The 16,286-nt window shown below is 39.4% G+C and overlaps 4 protein-coding genes and 1 pseudogene across 24 annotated transcripts in view; all 5 read right to left on the bottom strand.

The window, feature by feature from the left end:
• LOC311076813 (protocadherin gamma-C5-like) overlaps nt 1-16,286 on the bottom strand; it is a gene marked incomplete at its 5' end in the record, with an annotated part of 165,391 nt that overhangs the window by 89,648 nt on the left and 59,457 nt on the right. For 2 of the 20 annotated variants that reach the window (XM_084105285.1, XM_084105258.1), the window contains one exon: nt 7,221-10,556. The exons of 16 other annotated variants lie outside the window; for them this stretch is intronic. In XM_084105285.1, the coding sequence (XP_083961411.1) occupies nt 7,221-9,671 (2,451 nt within the window). Of the gene's footprint in view, nt 1-572; nt 3,088-7,220; nt 10,557-16,286 lie in introns of those variants that run through there. 2 more of the 20 variants (XM_084105279.1, XM_084105256.1) reach the window with 2 other exon arrangements.
• LOC311076816 (protocadherin beta-16-like) overlaps nt 1-16,286 on the bottom strand; it is a 91,728-nt pseudogene that overhangs the window by 44,370 nt on the left and 31,072 nt on the right. The window lies entirely within an intron of this gene.
• Nucleotides 3,908-6,289, bottom strand: LOC311076581 (protocadherin gamma-A3-like; the record flags this gene model as incomplete). Its single annotated transcript, XM_084104921.1, has 1 exon — nt 3,908-6,289. The coding sequence occupies one exon, from the start codon at nt 6,287-6,289 to the stop codon at nt 3,908-3,910; it is 2,382 nt and encodes a 793-aa protein (XP_083961047.1).
• On the bottom strand, nt 9,600-13,094 carry LOC311076817 (protocadherin gamma-A3-like). The gene has a single exon (XM_084105294.1). The coding sequence runs from the start codon at nt 12,998-13,000 to the stop codon at nt 10,529-10,531; it is 2,472 nt and encodes an 823-aa protein (XP_083961420.1). The 5' UTR covers nt 13,001-13,094; the 3' UTR covers nt 9,600-10,528.
• On the bottom strand, nt 13,858-16,254 carry LOC311076580 (protocadherin gamma-A3-like; the record flags this gene model as incomplete). The annotated part of the gene is made up of 1 exon (XM_084104920.1): nt 13,858-16,254. The coding sequence occupies one exon, from the start codon at nt 16,252-16,254 to the stop codon at nt 13,858-13,860; it is 2,397 nt and encodes a 798-aa protein (XP_083961046.1).

Here is a 16,286-nt window from a genome sequence, read left to right as displayed (position 1 = left end):
GAACTATGTAATCAAACAACCTTTAAACTCTCTCATAATAAATGTTAATATTGTTTTACGTTTAGTAGTAAAAAAAGATAAATAATTACTATTCTTATTAACATGAGATAACCTCCTTTACAGATAGAATCTTATGAATGGCGCATTTTTTATATTTTTTTAGATAATGCTGTATAATCAGCTTCCGTTCGTTAACACTGGCTAATGCACTAGAACTAACAGTGAACAATACAACATTTGAAATTCTAGGTCAGATTTGTTTAACAAATAAATTATTGTTTATTGCAAATTAATTTTCGGTCAAAACACGTTAACAAACATTGATTCATACAACCTGAGAATATGTTACTATGTTAGAAATGTATATTATATGCAAAAATGAATAATTAACTATATAAATAAATGTTGTAAAAATGCAATTTATTTTTAGTTCATGGTTGCTAATGCATTAATGTTAACGAATTATACCTTATGGTAAAGTGTTACAGATAATGTAACAGGCTTTTTTATTACTAGCCACAATTTGCTGCATGTTATTACATTATTATCGATTAAAGAACAGCCGATCTTACCATTTCTTGCGATTCTGGATCTTCTAAGAAGTTCTTTTCTTTCATTGCGCGCTGCATCGTCTCAGTGAAACTCGGGTCCACCACTAAAACACTCTGACCACCGAGTGTAGAAAACTTACAGTCACTCTTCCTCGAGTCAGTCGTCATGCACACTTCATAATTATACCCGTGCGGCAGAGTTCCAGTGACTCCTGTGTCTGCGTAATGCGGTGGATAGTACGGAATAACAGGCAGATTGGACTGATAGAGGAAGCGAGATTGTCTCCATCTGTAGATCTTTACTGATATTATCACAACCACACAAGTGATAAATAGGAAAGAAACAGCGGCCAGTGCGAGAACTAAATAAAAAGTCAGGTTGTCGTTATATTGTTTTTCATGCGTAAAGTCAGTGAACTCTGACAGCACTTCAGGAAAGCTGTCAGCCACAGCCACGTTAATGGAGACCACAGCTGAGCGAGAGGGCTGTCCGTTATCCTCCACAACAACAGTGAGTTTCTGTTTGACAGCATCTTTATCAGTCACTTGTCGCACAGTTCTTATTTCTCCATTCTGTAAACCCACTTCAAACAGCGCTCTGTCTGTAGCTTTCTGTAGTTTATAGGAGAGCCAGGCATTCTGTCCAGAGTCCACATCAACAGCCACCACTTTAGTGACGAGATATCCAACATCTGCAGCACGAGGCACAATCTCAGCCACCACTGAACCGCCAGTCTGCACTGGATACAGAACCTGAGGAGCGTTGTCGTTCTGATCTTGGATTATAATGTCCAAAGTCACATTAGTGCTGAGGGGTGGAGAGCCTCCATCTTGTGCTTTCACACAGACATGAACACTTTTCATTTGCTCATAGTCAAAACCGCGCAGCGCGTGCACCACTCCACTGTCAGCATTTACTGATATAAAAGAGGAAACAGGGGATCCACCCACTGTAGTTTCATCTAGAAGATACGAAATACGAGCGTTCTGGTTCCAGTCATCATCTTGAGCACTCAGAGTGAATATGGATAAACCAGGTGAATTATTTTCAGTAACATATGCAGTGTAAACAGTCTTTTGAAACCTGGGCGGATTGTCATTAACATCTGATACTTTCAGATTTAAAGTTTTCTGACTGGAAAGCGCAGGAGACCCTGAATCTGTAGCTATGATTGTGATATTATATTCTGCCACACGTTCACGATCTAAAGCAGCATCAGTAACTAAAGTGTAATAATTCCGCAGCGAGGATTGTAATTTAAATGGAATATTTTGATTAATTGCACAGTCAACGTGTCCATTGTCTCCTGCATCTAGATCTTTGACACTGAAAATAGCGATAGTGGTTCCAACAGTTGCGTCTTCAGTAACCGGGCTTGAAAATGACATAACACTGATAACTGGTGCATTATCATTAACATCAATTAAATCAACTATGACTTTGGCTGCGTTTCCTAAACCACCCTGATCTTTAGCTTCTATGCTAATTTCGTATTTCTTTGCTTTTTCATAGTCAAGCATTCCAGTTAGAGTGATAATACCTGTTTTTTCATCTATTTCAAAAACGTTATTTATGTTCCCTTTCAAATTAGCAAAACTGTATGAAATCAAACTATACATTCCACTATCTGCATCACTAGCATTAACAGCTGTAATATAAGTTCCTTTGGGGGAATTTTCTTCAATTGTTGCTCTGTAAACTGACTGGTTAAAGACAGGTGCGTTATCATTTGCATCTAGTACATTCACCTCTATTTTTATTTTCCCAGATCTTTGAGGGTTTCCTCCGTCGACCGCTGTGAGAATAAGAAACAGTCGTGGATGCTGCTCTCTGTCTAGAGGTTTCTGAAGCACCATTTCAGCATATTTGACTCCATCGGGCCGCGTATGTTGTTTCAGAATAAAATAATCATTAGGTGACATCATATAATTTTGGAGAGCATTTACACCTACATCAGGATCATCTGCGCTTCCCAGTAAGAAACGAGCCCCATGTGTGGCTGATTCGCTTATTTCAAGGTTAATTTCCTCTTTAGGAAATGTTGGTGAATGATCGTTTACATCCAATATTTCTACCGTAACATGATGTAGCTCCATTGGATTGTCAAGTATTATTTCAAATGTGAAGCTGCACGGAGTGGTTTCAGCGCAAAGCTGCTCTCGGTCAATTCTCTCCTTCACAACCAAAATCCCTTTGTCTGTTTTCAGCTCTACGTATTCAGTGCTGTCGCCAGACACGATACGAGCCCGACCCGAGCGCAGTCTTTGAGCATCCAGACCAAGATCATGAGCTATATTCCCGATAAGAGATCCTTTCTTCATTTCCTCTGGAACTGAGTAACGAATCTGTGCGTTTATGTTTGAGATCAAGCAAACGGCCATGATGAATAAAACCCTCCATAGGAAAACACCATCCAATAGCTGTCCTCGCGATTGGAAACAATGAATCCGTCTACAAACTGTAATCACAAACATGTTTATATATTAAGTATTCAAATTACAATCTGAAGATGGTGTTCTACATTCGAAATATCCACGGATTAATCCAGTTAGGTCGCTGTTAGTCAGTGACTGTGTCCCTTCATCGACTCTCTTTAGTCTCCTCCACAATCTCCTAACCAGCATCAGCACAGCTCCACCAATCACAGGATATCACCTACATGCTTTTCTACAAATCAACAGCGGCACTTAGAGTTGAGAGCGAGAAACGACACCAATGAAAGCACTGAAATATCTCAGAACTAGAATTGCATTCCGTCCTTTGATCTCAACAAAAATACAACAGGATAAAATATCCCAAAAGAACTATGTAATCAAACAACCTTTAGATTCTCTCATAATACATTTTAATATTGTTTTACGTTTAGTAGTAAAGAGATAAATAATCAAATATTCTTAGTAACGTGAGATAACCTCCTTCATAGATAGAACCTTATGAATGGCTGAATGGCGCATTTTATTTTTTTAAATATAATGCTGTATAATCAGCTTCCGTTCGTTAACACTGGCTAATGCACTAGAACTAACAGTGAACAATACAACATTTGTTAATCTAGGTCAGATTTGATTAACAAATAAATTATTGTTTATTGCAAATTAAATTTCGTTCAAAACACGTAAACAAACATTGATTCATAAAACCTGAATATGTTACAATGTTAGAAATGTAAAGCATATATAAAAATGAACAATTAACTAAATAAATGTTGTAAAAATGCTATTTATTTTTAGTTCATGGTTGCTAATACATTAATTGTTAACGAATTAAACTTTATATAAAAGTGTTACAGATAATGTAACAGGCTTTTTTATTACTAGCCACAATTTACTGCATGTTATTACATTATTTCAGTCTTTTAAAGAACAGCCGATCTTACCATTTCTTGCGATTCTGGATCTTCTAAGAAGTTCTTTTCTTTCATTGCGCGCTGCATCGTCTCAGTGAAACTCGGGTCCACCACTAAAACACTCTGTCCACCGAGTGTAGAAAACTTACAGTCACTCTTCCTCGAGTCAGTCGTCATGCACACTTCATAATTATACCCGTGCGGCAGAGTTCCAGTGACTCCTGTGTCTGCGTAATGCGGTGGATAGTACGGAATAACAGGCAGATTGGACTGATAGAGGAAGCGAGATTGTCTCCATCTGTAGATCTTTACTGATATTATCACAACCACACAAGTGATAAATAGGAAAGAAACAGCGGCCAGTGCGAGAACTAAATAAAAAGTAAGGTTGTCGTTATATTGTTTTTCATGCGTAAAGTCTGTGAACTCTGACAGCACTTCAGGAAAGCTGTCAGCCACAGCCACGTTAATGGAGACCACAGCTGAGCGAGAGGGCTGTCCGTTATCCTCCACAACAACAGTGAGTTTCTGTTTGACAGCATCTTTATCAGTCACTTGTCGCACAGTTCTTATTTCTCCATTCTGTAAACCCACTTCAAACAGCGCTCTGTCTGTAGCTTTCTGTAGTTTATAGGAGAGCCAGGCATTCTGTCCAGAGTCCACATCAACAGCCACCACTTTAGTGACGAGATATCCAACATCTGCAGCACGAGGCACAATCTCAGCCACCACTGAACCGCCAGTCTGTACTGGATACAGAACCTGAGGAGCGTTGTCATTCTGATCTTGGATTATAATGTCCAAAGTCACATTAGTGCTGAGGGGTGGAGAGCCTCCATCTTGTGCTTTCACACAGACATGAACACTTTTCATTTGCTCATAGTCAAAACCGCGCAGCGCGTGCACCACTCCACTGTCAGCATTTACTGATATAAAAGAGGAAACAGGGGATCCACCCACTGTAGTTTCATCTAGAAGATACGAGATACGAGCGTTCTGGTTCCAGTCATCATCTTGAGCACTCAGAGTGAATATGGATAAACCAGGTGAATTATTTTCAGTAACATATGCAGTGTAAATACTCTTTTGAAACCTGGGCGGATTGTCATTAACATCTGATAATTTCAGATTTAAAGTTTTCTGACTGGAAAGCGCAGGAGACCCTGAATCTGTAGCTGTGATTGTGATATTATATTCTGCCACACGTTCACGATCTAAAGCAGCGTCAGTAACTAAAGTGTAATAATTCCGCAGCGAGGATTGTAATTTAAATGGAATATTTTGATTAATTGTACAGTCAACGTGTCCATTGTCTCCTGCATCTAGATCTTTGACACTGAAAATTGCGATAGTGGTTCCAACAGTTGCGTCTTCTGTCACTGGACTTGAAAATGACATAATACTGATAATTGGTGAATTGTCATTTACATCAATTAAATCAACTATGACTTTCGCCGAGTTTCCTAAACCACCCTGATCTTTTGCCTCGATGCCAATTTCGTGTTTTTTTGCTCTTTCATAGTCAAACATTCCAGTTAGAGTGATAACACCTGTTTTTCTATCGATTTTAAAAATGTCATTTCTGTTGCTTTTGAAATTAGCGAAACTGTAGGAAATTAAACTATTTGCTTCACTATCTGCATCACTGGCATTTACAGTTGTAATATAAGTACCCTTAGGCGCATTTTCCGCTATTATTGCCCTGTAAACTGACTGGTTAAAGACAGGTGCGTTGTCATTTATATCTAGTAGAGTGACTTCTATTTTCATATTACCAGATCTTTGAGGGTTTCCTCCGTCGACCGCTGTGAGAATGAGAGATAGTCGTGGATGCTGCTCTCTGTCTAGAGGTTTCTGAAGCACCATTTCAGCATATTTGATTCCATCGGGGCTCGAATGTTCTTTCAGAATAAAATAATCATTAGGTGACATAGTATAATGTTGTAGTGCGTTTAGACCTACATCAGGATCATCTGCACTTCCCAGTAAAAAAAGAGCTCCAGGCGCGGCCGATTCACTTATTTCAAGATTAATTTCATCGTTAGGAAATGTTGGTGAATGATCGTTTACATCCAATATTTCTACCGTAACATGATGTAGCTCCATTGGATTATCAAGTATTATTTCAAATGTGAAGCTGCACGGAGTGGTTTCAGCGCAAAGCTGCTCTCGGTCAATTCTCTCCTTCACAACCAAAATCCCTTTGTCTGTTTTCAGCTCTACGTATTCAGTGCTGTCGCCAGACACGATACGAGCCCGACCCGAGCGCAGTCTTTGAGCATCCAGACCAAGATCATGAGCTATATTCCCGATAAGAGAGCCTTTCTTCATTTCCTCTGGAACTGAGTAACGAATCTGTGCGTTTATGTTTGAGATCAAGCAAACGGCCATGATGAATAAAACCCTCCATAAGAAAACACGGTCCAATGGCTGTCTTCGCGACTGGTAAAAATTAATTCTTCTACATAATGTAATTAGAAACATTTTAAACAGTATGTATTCAAATTACAAAATGTACTTGATGCTTATCAATTGGGATATCCACAGATTAATCCAGCTCGGTTGCTTTTAGTCAGTGACTATGTCCCATCATGGACTCTCTTTAGTCTCCTTCACATTCTCCTAACCAGCATCAGCACAGCTCCACCAATCACAGGATATCACCTACATGCTTTTCTACAAATCAACAGCGGCACTTAGAGTTGAGAACGAGAAACTACACTAATGAAAAGCCACGAAGCGTCTCAGAAGTAGAACTGAATTCCGTTATTTGGTCTGAACAAAATTAAAACAACATAAAACAACCCAACATAGCAATATAGTAAAATAGGCAATAACCTTCCAATATTAATGTGACAATTATTCCTACTGTACTCTAAGTAGTGCTAAGACAAAGCAATAATTTTACCTAGTTAGATAAAAATACATTTAATAATAATACTTTACGATAAGGTTCCGTTCGTTAACATTAGTTATTGCATTAGATATTCTATAATGAATAATACTTAGACAGCATTTATTATTCTAGGGTAATTTAATAAATTAATTTAATTTACCTTTTTTAAAATAGTGATCGTTGAAAGTATAACTAATGGTAATATATACACAACTTATTTTGTTGGAAATGTATTATTAAATATAGAAGTTAACAATAACCTAGATCAATAGAAGAAAAAAATCCGTTTTAGTTTTGTAAATGGTTAGTTACAGATTTAATACAGTCGGCCAGACTTTCTAATGTTATACTATTCACAATTTATTGTGTGTAATTCTAATTTTATATAGACTTTATGTCAGTCATTATAAGAACAGCCGATCTTACCATTTCCTGCAATTCTGGATCTTCTAAGCAGTTCTTTTCTTTCATTGCGCGCTGCATCGTCTCAGTGAAACTCGGGTCCACCACTAAAACACTCTGTCCACCGAGTGTAGAAAACTTACAGTCACTCTTCCTCGAGTCAGTCGTCATGCACACTTCATAATTATACCCGTGCGGCAGAGTTCCAGTGACTCCTGTGTCTGCGTAATGCGGTGGATAGTACGGAATAACAGGCAGATTGGACTGATAGAGGAAGCGAGATTGTCTCCATCTGTAGATCTTTACTGATATTATCACAACCACACAAGTGATAAATAGGAAAGAAACAGCGGCCAGTGCGAGAACTAAATAAAAAGTCAGGTTGTCGTTATATTGTTTTTCATGCGTAAAATCAGTGAACTCTGACAGCACTTCAGGAAAGCTGTCAGCCACAGCCACGTTAATGGAGACCACAGCTGAGCGAGAGGGCTGTCCGTTATCCTCCACAACAACAGTGAGTTTCTGTTTGACAGCATCTTTATCAGTCACTTGTCGCACAGTTCTTATTTCTCCATTCTGTAAACCCACTTCAAACAGCGCTCTGTCTGTAGCTTTCTGTAGTTTATAGGAGAGCCAGGCATTCTGTCCAGAGTCCACATCAACAGCCACCACTTTAGTGACGAGATATCCAACATCTGCAGCACGAGGCACAATCTCAGCCACCACTGAACCGCCAGTCTGTACTGGATACAGAACCTGAGGAGCGTTGTCGTTCTGATCTTGGATTATAATATCCAAAGTCACATTAGTGCTGAGGGGTGGAGAGCCTCCATCTTGTGCTTTCACACAGACACTAACCCTTTTTATTTGCTCATAGTCAAAACCGCGCAGCGCGTGCACCACTCCACTGTCAGCATTTACTGATATAAAAGAGGAAACAGGGGATCCACCCACTGTAGTTTCATCTAGAAGATACGAAATACGAGCGTTCTGGTTCCAGTCATCATCTTGAGCACTCAGAGTGAATATGGACAAACCAGGTGAATTATTTTCAGTAACATATGCAGTGTAAACAGTCTTTTGAAACCTGGGCGGATTGTCATTAACATCTGATACTTTCAGATTTAAAGTTTTCTGACTGGAAAGCGCAGGAGACCCTGAATCTGTAGCTGTGATTGTGATATTATATTCTGCCACACGTTCACGATCTAAAGCAGCATCAGTGAGTAAAGTGTAATAATTCCGCAGTGAAGACTGAAGTTTGAATGGTGTGTTTCTATCAATTGTACAGTCAACGTGTCCATTGTCTCCTGCATCTAGATCTTTGACACTGAAAATCGCGATAGTGGTTCCAACAGCTGCGTCTTCTGTCACTGGACTTGAAAATGACATAATACTGACAACTGGTGCATTATCATTAACATCAATTAAATCAACTATGACTTTAGCAGAGTCTCCTAAACCACCTTGGTCCTTTGCTTCGATATCAATTTCGTATTTTTTTGCTTTTTCGTAGTCAAGCAGCCCAGTTAGTGTTATAACACCAGTGCTTTCATTTAACTCAAATATCTCACCAATGACCTTTATATTCGTAAAACTGTAGGAAATTAATTTATTAGCACCGCTGTCAGCATCACTTGCATTAACTGTTGTTATGTAAGTTCCCTTTGTCAAATTTTCTGCTATTGTTGCTCTGTAAACTGTCTGGTTGAATACTGGCGCGTTGTCATTTACATCTAGTACATTCACAGCTATTTTCACGTTACCTGATCTTTGCGGATTTCCTCCATCAATTGCTGTAAGAGTGAGAGAAAGTAGTGGATGTTGTTCTCTATCTAAAGGTTTCTGAAGCACCATTTCAGCATATTTGACACCGCCTTGTCGTGCATGCTGTTTTAAAATAAAATTATCATTCGGTGATAAGGCATAATTTTGGAGAGCATTCACGCCCACATCAGGATCATCTGCGCTTCCCAGTAAGAAACGAGCCCCATGTGTGGCTGATTCGCTTATTTCAAGGTTAATTTCCTCTTTAGGAAATGTTGGTGAATGATCGTTTACATCCAATATTTCTACCGTAACATGATGTAGCTCCATTGGATTATCAAGTATTATTTCAAATGTGAAGCTGCACGGAGTGGTTTCAGCGCAAAGCTGCTCTCGGTCAATTCTCTCCTTCACAACCAAAATCCCTTTGTCTGTTTTCAGCTCTACGTATTCAGTGCTGTCGCCAGACACGATACGAGCCCGACCCGAGCGCAGTCTTTGAGCATCCAGACCAAGATCATGAGCTATATTCCCGATAAGAGAGCCTTTCTTCATTTCCTCTGGAACTGAGTAACGAATCTGTGCGTTTATGTTTGAGATCAAGCAAACGGCCATGATGAATAAAACCCTCCATAGGAAAACACCATCCAATAGCTGTCCTCGCGATTGGAAACAATGAATCCGTCTACAAACTGTAATCACAAACATGTTTATATATTAAGTATTCAGATTGCAGACTGTAGATGATGTTCAGCAATTGAAATATCCACAAAGTAATCCAGCTCGGCAGCTTTTAGTCAGTGACTGTGTCTCTTCATCGACTCTCTTTAGTCTCCTCCACAATCTCCTAACCAGCATCAGCACAGCTCCACCAATCACAGGAGATCACCTACATGCTTTTCTACAAATCAACAGCGGCACTTAGAGTTGAAAGCGAGAAACGACACCAATGAAAGCACTGAAATATCTCAGAACTAGAATTGCATTCCGTCCTTTCTTCTCAACAAAAATAGAACAGGATAAAATATCCCAAAAGAACTATGTAATCAAACAACCTTTAGATTCTCTCATAATACATTTTAATATTGTTTTACGTTTAGTAGTAAAGAGATACATAATCAAATATTCTTAGTAACGTGAGATATCATAGATAGAACCTTATGAATGGCGCATTTTATTAATGCTGTATAATCAGCTTCCGTTCGTTAACACTGGCTAATGCACTAGAACTAACAGTGAACAATACAACATTTGTTAATCTAGGTCAGATTTGATTAACAAATAAATTATTGTTTATTGCAAATTAAATTTCGTTCAAAACACGTTAACAAACATTGATTCATAAAACCTGAGAATATGTTACAATGTTAGAAATGTAAAGCATATATAAAAATGAACAATTAACTAAATAAATGTTGTAAAAATGCTATTTATTTTTAGTTCATGGTTGCTAATACATTAATTGTTAACGAATTAAACTTTATATAAAAGTGTTACAGATAATGTAACAGGCTTTTTTATTACTAGCCACAATTTACTGCATGTTATTACATTATTTCAGTCTTTTAAAGAAGAGCCGATCTTACCATTTCTTGCGATTCTGGATCTTCTAAGAAGTTCTTTTCTTTCATTGCGCGCTGCATCGTCTCAGTGAAACTCGGGTCCACCACTAAAACACTCTGTCCACCGAGTGTAGAAAACTTACAGTCACTCTTCCTCGAGTCAGTCGTCATGCACACTTCATAATTATACCCGTGCGGCAGAGTTCCAGTGACTCCTGTGTCTGCGTAATGCGGTGGATAGTACGGAATAACAGGCAGATTGGACTGATAGAGGAAGCGAGATTGTCTCCATCTGTAGATCTTTACTGATATTATCACAACCACACAAGTGATAAATAGGAAAGAAACAGCGGCCAGTGCGAGAACTAAATAAAAAGTCAGGTTGTCGTTATATTGTTTTTCATGCGTAAAGTCTGTGAACTCTGACAGCACTTCAGGAAAGCTGTCAGCCACAGCCACGTTAATGGAGACCACAGCTGAGCGAGAGGGCTGTCCGTTATCCTCCACAACAACAGTGAGTTTCTGTTTGACAGCATCTTTATCAGTCACTTGTCGCACAGTTCTTATTTCTCCATTCTGCAAACCCACTTCAAACAGCGCTCTGTCTGTACCTTTCTGTAGTTTATAGGAGAGCCAGGCATTCTGTCCCGAGTCCACATCAACAGCCACCACTTTAGTGACGAGATATCCAACATCTGCAGCACGAGGCACAATCTCAGCCACCACTGAACCGCCAGTCTGTACTGGATACAGAACCTGAGGAGCGTTGTCGTTCTGATCTTGGATTATAATGTCCAAAGTCACATTAGTGCTGAGGGGTGGAGAGCCTCCATCTTGTGCTTTCACACAGACACTAACACTTTTCATTTGCTCATAGTCAAAACCGCGCAGCGCGTGCACCACTCCACTGTCAGCATTTACTGATATAAAAGAGGAAACAGGGGATCCACCCACTGTAGTTTCATCTAGAAGATACGAGATCCGAGCGTTCTGGTTCCAGTCATCATCTTGAGCACTCAGAGTGAATATGGACAAACCAGGCGAATTATTTTCAGGAACATATGCAGTGTAAACAGTCTTATGAAACCTGGGCGGATTGTCATTAACATCTGATACTTTCAGATTTAAAGTTTTCTGACTGGAAAGCGCAGGAGACCCTGAATCTGTAGCTGTGATTGTGATATTATATTCTGCCACACGTTCACGATCTAAAGCAGCGTCAGTAACTAAAGTGTAATAATTCCGCAGTGAAGACTGAAGTTTGAATGGTGTGTTTCTATCAATTGTACAGTCAACGTGTCCATTGTCTCCTGCATCTAGATCTTTGACACTGACAATAGCGATAGTGGTTCCAACAGTTGCGTCTTCAGTAACTGGGCTTGAAAATGACATAACACTGATAACTGGTGCATTATCATTAACATCAATTAAATCAACTATGACTTTAGCCGAGTTTCCTAAACCACCTTGGTCCTTTGCTTCGATATCAATTTCGTATTTTTTTGCTTTTTCGTAGTCAAGCAGCCCAGTTAGTGTTATAACACCAGTGCTTTCATTTAACTCAAATATCTCACCAATGACCTTTATATTCGTAAAACTGTAGGAAATTAATTTATTAGCACCGCTGTCAGCATCACTTGCATTAACTGTTGTTATGTAAGTTCCCTTTGTCAAATTTTCTGCTATTGTTGCTCTGTAAACTGTCTGGTTGAATACTGGCGCGTTGTCATTTACATCTAGTACATTCACAGCTATTTTCACGTTACCTGATCTTTGCGGATTTCCTCCATCAATTGCTGTAAGAGTGAGAGAAAGTAGTGGATGTTGTTCTCTATCTAAAGGTTTCTGAAGCACCATTTCAGCATATTTGACACCGCCTTGTCGTGCATGCTGTTTTAAAATAAAATTATCATTCGGTGATAAGGCATAATTTTGGAGAGCATTCACGCCCACATCAGGATCATCTGCGCTTCCCAGTAAGAAACGAGCCCCATGTGTGGCTGATTCGCTTATTTCAAGGTTAATTTCCTCTTTAGGAAATGTTGGTGAATGATCGTTTACATCCAATATTTCTACCGTAACATGATGTAGCTCCATTGGATTATCAAGTATTATTTCAAATGTGAAGCTGCACGGAGTGGTTTCAGCGCAAAGCTGCTCTCGGTCAATTCTCTCCTTCACAACCAAAATCCCTTTGTCTGTTTTCAGCTCTACGTATTCAGTGCTGTCGCCAGACACGATACGAGCCCGACCCGAGCGCAGTCTTTGAGCATCCAGACCAAGATCATGAGCTATATTCCCGATAAGAGAGCCTTTCTTCATTTCCTCTGGAACTGAGTAACGAATCTGTGCGTTTATGTTTGAGATCAAGCAAACGGCCATGATGAATAAAACCCTCCATAGGAAAACACCATCCAATAGCTGTCCTCGCGATTGGAAACAATGAATCCGTCTACAAACTGTAATCACAAACATGTTTATATATTAAGTATTCAGATTGCAGACTGTAGATGATGTTCAGCAATTGAAATATCCACAAAGTAATCCAGCTCGGCAGCTTTTAGTCAGTGACTGTGTCTCTTCATCGACTCTCTTTAGTCTCCTCCACAATCTCCTAACCAGCATCAGCACAGCTCCACCAATCACAGGAGATCACCTACATGCTTTTCTACAAATCAACAGCGGCACTTAGAGTTGAAAGCGAGAAACGACACCAATGAAAGCACTGAAATATCTCAGAACTAGAATTGCATTCCGTCCTTTCTTCTCAACAAAAATAGAACAGGATAAAATATCCCAAAAGAACTATGTAATCAAACAACCTTTAGATTCTCTCATAATACATTTTAATATTGTTTTACGTTTAGTAGTAAAGAGATACATAATCAAATATTCTTAGTAACGTGAGATATCATAGATAGAACCTTATGAATGGCGCATTTTATTAATGCTGTATAATCAGCTTCCGTTCGTTAACACTGGCTAATGCACTAGAACTAACAGTGAACAATACAACATTTGTTAATCTAGGTCAGATTTGATTAACAAATAAATTATTGTTTATTGCAAATTAAATTTCGTTCAAAACACGTTAACAAACATTGATTCATAAAACCTGAGAATATGTTACAATGTTAGAAATGTAAAGCATATATAAAAATGAACAATTAACTAAATAAATGTTGTAAAAATGCTATTTATTTTTAGTTCATGGTTGCTAATACATTAATTGTTAACGAATTAAACTTTATATAAAAGTGTTACAGATAATGTAACAGGCTTTTTTATTACTAGCCACAATTTACTGCATGTTATTACATTATTTCAGTCTTTTAAAGAAGAGCCGATCTTACCATTTCTTGCGATTCTGGATCTTCTAAGAAGTTCATTTCTTTCATTGCGCGCTGCATCGTCTCAGTGAAACTCGGGTCCACCACTAAAACACTCTGTCCACCGAGTGTAGAAAACTTACAGTCACTCTTCCTCGAGTCAGTCGTCATGCACACTTCATAATTATACCCGTGCGGCAGAGTTCCAGTGACTCCTGTGTCTGCGTAATGCGGTGGATAGTACGGAATAACAGGCAGATTGGACTGATAGAGGAAGCGAGATTGTCTCCATCTGTAGATCTTTACTGATATTATCACAACCACACAAGTGATAAATAGGAAAGAAACAGCGGCCAGTGCGAGAACTAAATAAAAAGTCAGGTTGTCGTTATATTGTTTTTCATGCGTAAAGTCTGTGAACTCTGACAGCACTTCAGGAAAGCTGTCAGCCACAGCCACGTTAATGGAGACCACAGCTGAGCGAGAGGGCTGTCCGTTATCCTCCACAACAACAGTGAGTTTCTGTTTGACAGCATCTTTATCAGTCACTTGTCGCACAGTTCTTATTTCTCCATTCTGCAAACCCACTTCAAACAGCGCTCTGTCTGTACCTTTCTGTAGTTTATAGGAGAGCCAGGCATTCTGTCCCGAGTCCACATCAACAGCCACCACTTTAGTGACGAGATATCCAACATCTGCAGCACGAGGCACAATCTCAGCCACCACTGAACCGCCAGTCTGTACTGGATACAGAACCTGAGGAGCGTTGTCGTTCTGATCTTGGATTATAATGTCCAAAGTCACATTAGTGCTGAGGGGTGGAGAGCCTCCATCTTGTGCTTTCACACAGACACTAACACTTTTCATTTGCTCATAGTCAAAACCGCGCAGCGCGTGCACCACTCCACTGTCAGCATTTACTGATATAAAAGAGGAAACAGGGGATCCACCCACTGTAGTTTCATCTAGAAGATACGAGATCCGAGCGTTCTGGTTCCAGTCATCATCTTGAGCACTCAGAGTGAATATGGACAAACCAGGCGAATTATTTTCAGGAACATATGCAGTGTAAACAGTCTTATGAAACCTGGGCGGATTGTCATTAACATCTGATACTTTCAGATTTAAAGTTTTCTGACTGGAAAGCGCAGGAGACCCTGAATCTGTAGCTGTGATTGTGATATTATATTCTGCCACACGTTCACGATCTAAAGCAGCGTCAGTAACTAAAGTGTAATAATTCCGCAGTGAAGACTGAAGTTTGAATGGTGTGTTTCTATCAATTGTACAGTCAACGTGTCCATTGTCTCCTGCATCTAGATCTTTGACACTGACAATAGCGATAGTGGTTCCAACAGTTGCGTCTTCAGTAACTGGGCTTGAAAATGACATAACACTGATAACTGGTGCATTATCATTAACATCAATTAAATCAACTATGACTTTAGCCGAGTTTCCTAAACCACCCTGATCTTTGGCCTCGATGCCAATTTCATATTTCTTTGCCTTTTCATAATCAAGTACCCCTATTAGTGTTATAACACCGGTTTTCTCATCGATTTTAAAAATGTCTTTTATGTTACCTTTTAAATTAGCAAAACTGTATGAAATCAAACTATACATTCCACTATCTGCATCACTTGCATTAACAGTCGTAATATAAGTTTCTTTACGCGCATTTTCCTCTATAGTTGCCCTATAAACTGACTGGTTAAATTCAGGTGCGTTGTCGTTTACATCCAATAGACTGACCTCTATTTTCATATTACCAGATCTTTGAGGGTTTCCTCCGTCGACCGCTGTGAGAATGAGAGATAGTCGTGGATGCTGCTCTCTGTCTAGAGGTTTCTGCAGCACCATTTCAGCATATTTGACTCCATCGGGGCGCGAGTGTTCTTTAAGATTAAAATAACTATTAGGTGACATAGTATAATGTTGTAGTGCGTTTAGACCTACATCAGGATCATCTGCGCTTCCCAGTAAAAAACGAGATCCAGGCGCGGCCGATTCACTTATTTCAAGATTAATTGCATCCTTAGCAAATGTTGGAGAGTGATCGTTTACATCCAATATTTCTACCGTAACATGATGTAGCTCCATTGGATTATCAAGTATTATTTCAAATGTGAAGCTGCACGGAGTGGTTTCAGCGCAAAGCTGCTCTCGGTCAATTCTCTCCTTCACAACCAAAATCCCTTTGTCTGTTTTCAGCTCTACGTATTCAGTGCTGTCGCCAGACACGATACGAGCCCGACCCGAGCGCAGTCTTTGAGCATCCAGACCAAGATCATGAGCTATATTCCCGATAAGAGATCCTTTCTTCATTTCCTCTGGAACTGAGTAACGAATCTGTGCGTTTATGTTTGAGATCAAGCAAACGGCCATGATGAATAAAACCATCCATGTGAAAACACGGTCCAATGGCTGTCCTC

This window comes from Abramis brama (assembly GCF_963993115.1).
Source record: "Abramis brama genome assembly, chromosome: 25".
NCBI classification, from domain to species: Eukaryota; Metazoa; Chordata; class Actinopteri; order Cypriniformes; family Leuciscidae; genus Abramis; species Abramis brama.
The sequence above is the reverse complement of the archived record's forward strand: the minus strand, read 5'-3'. Positions and strand labels throughout refer to the sequence as shown.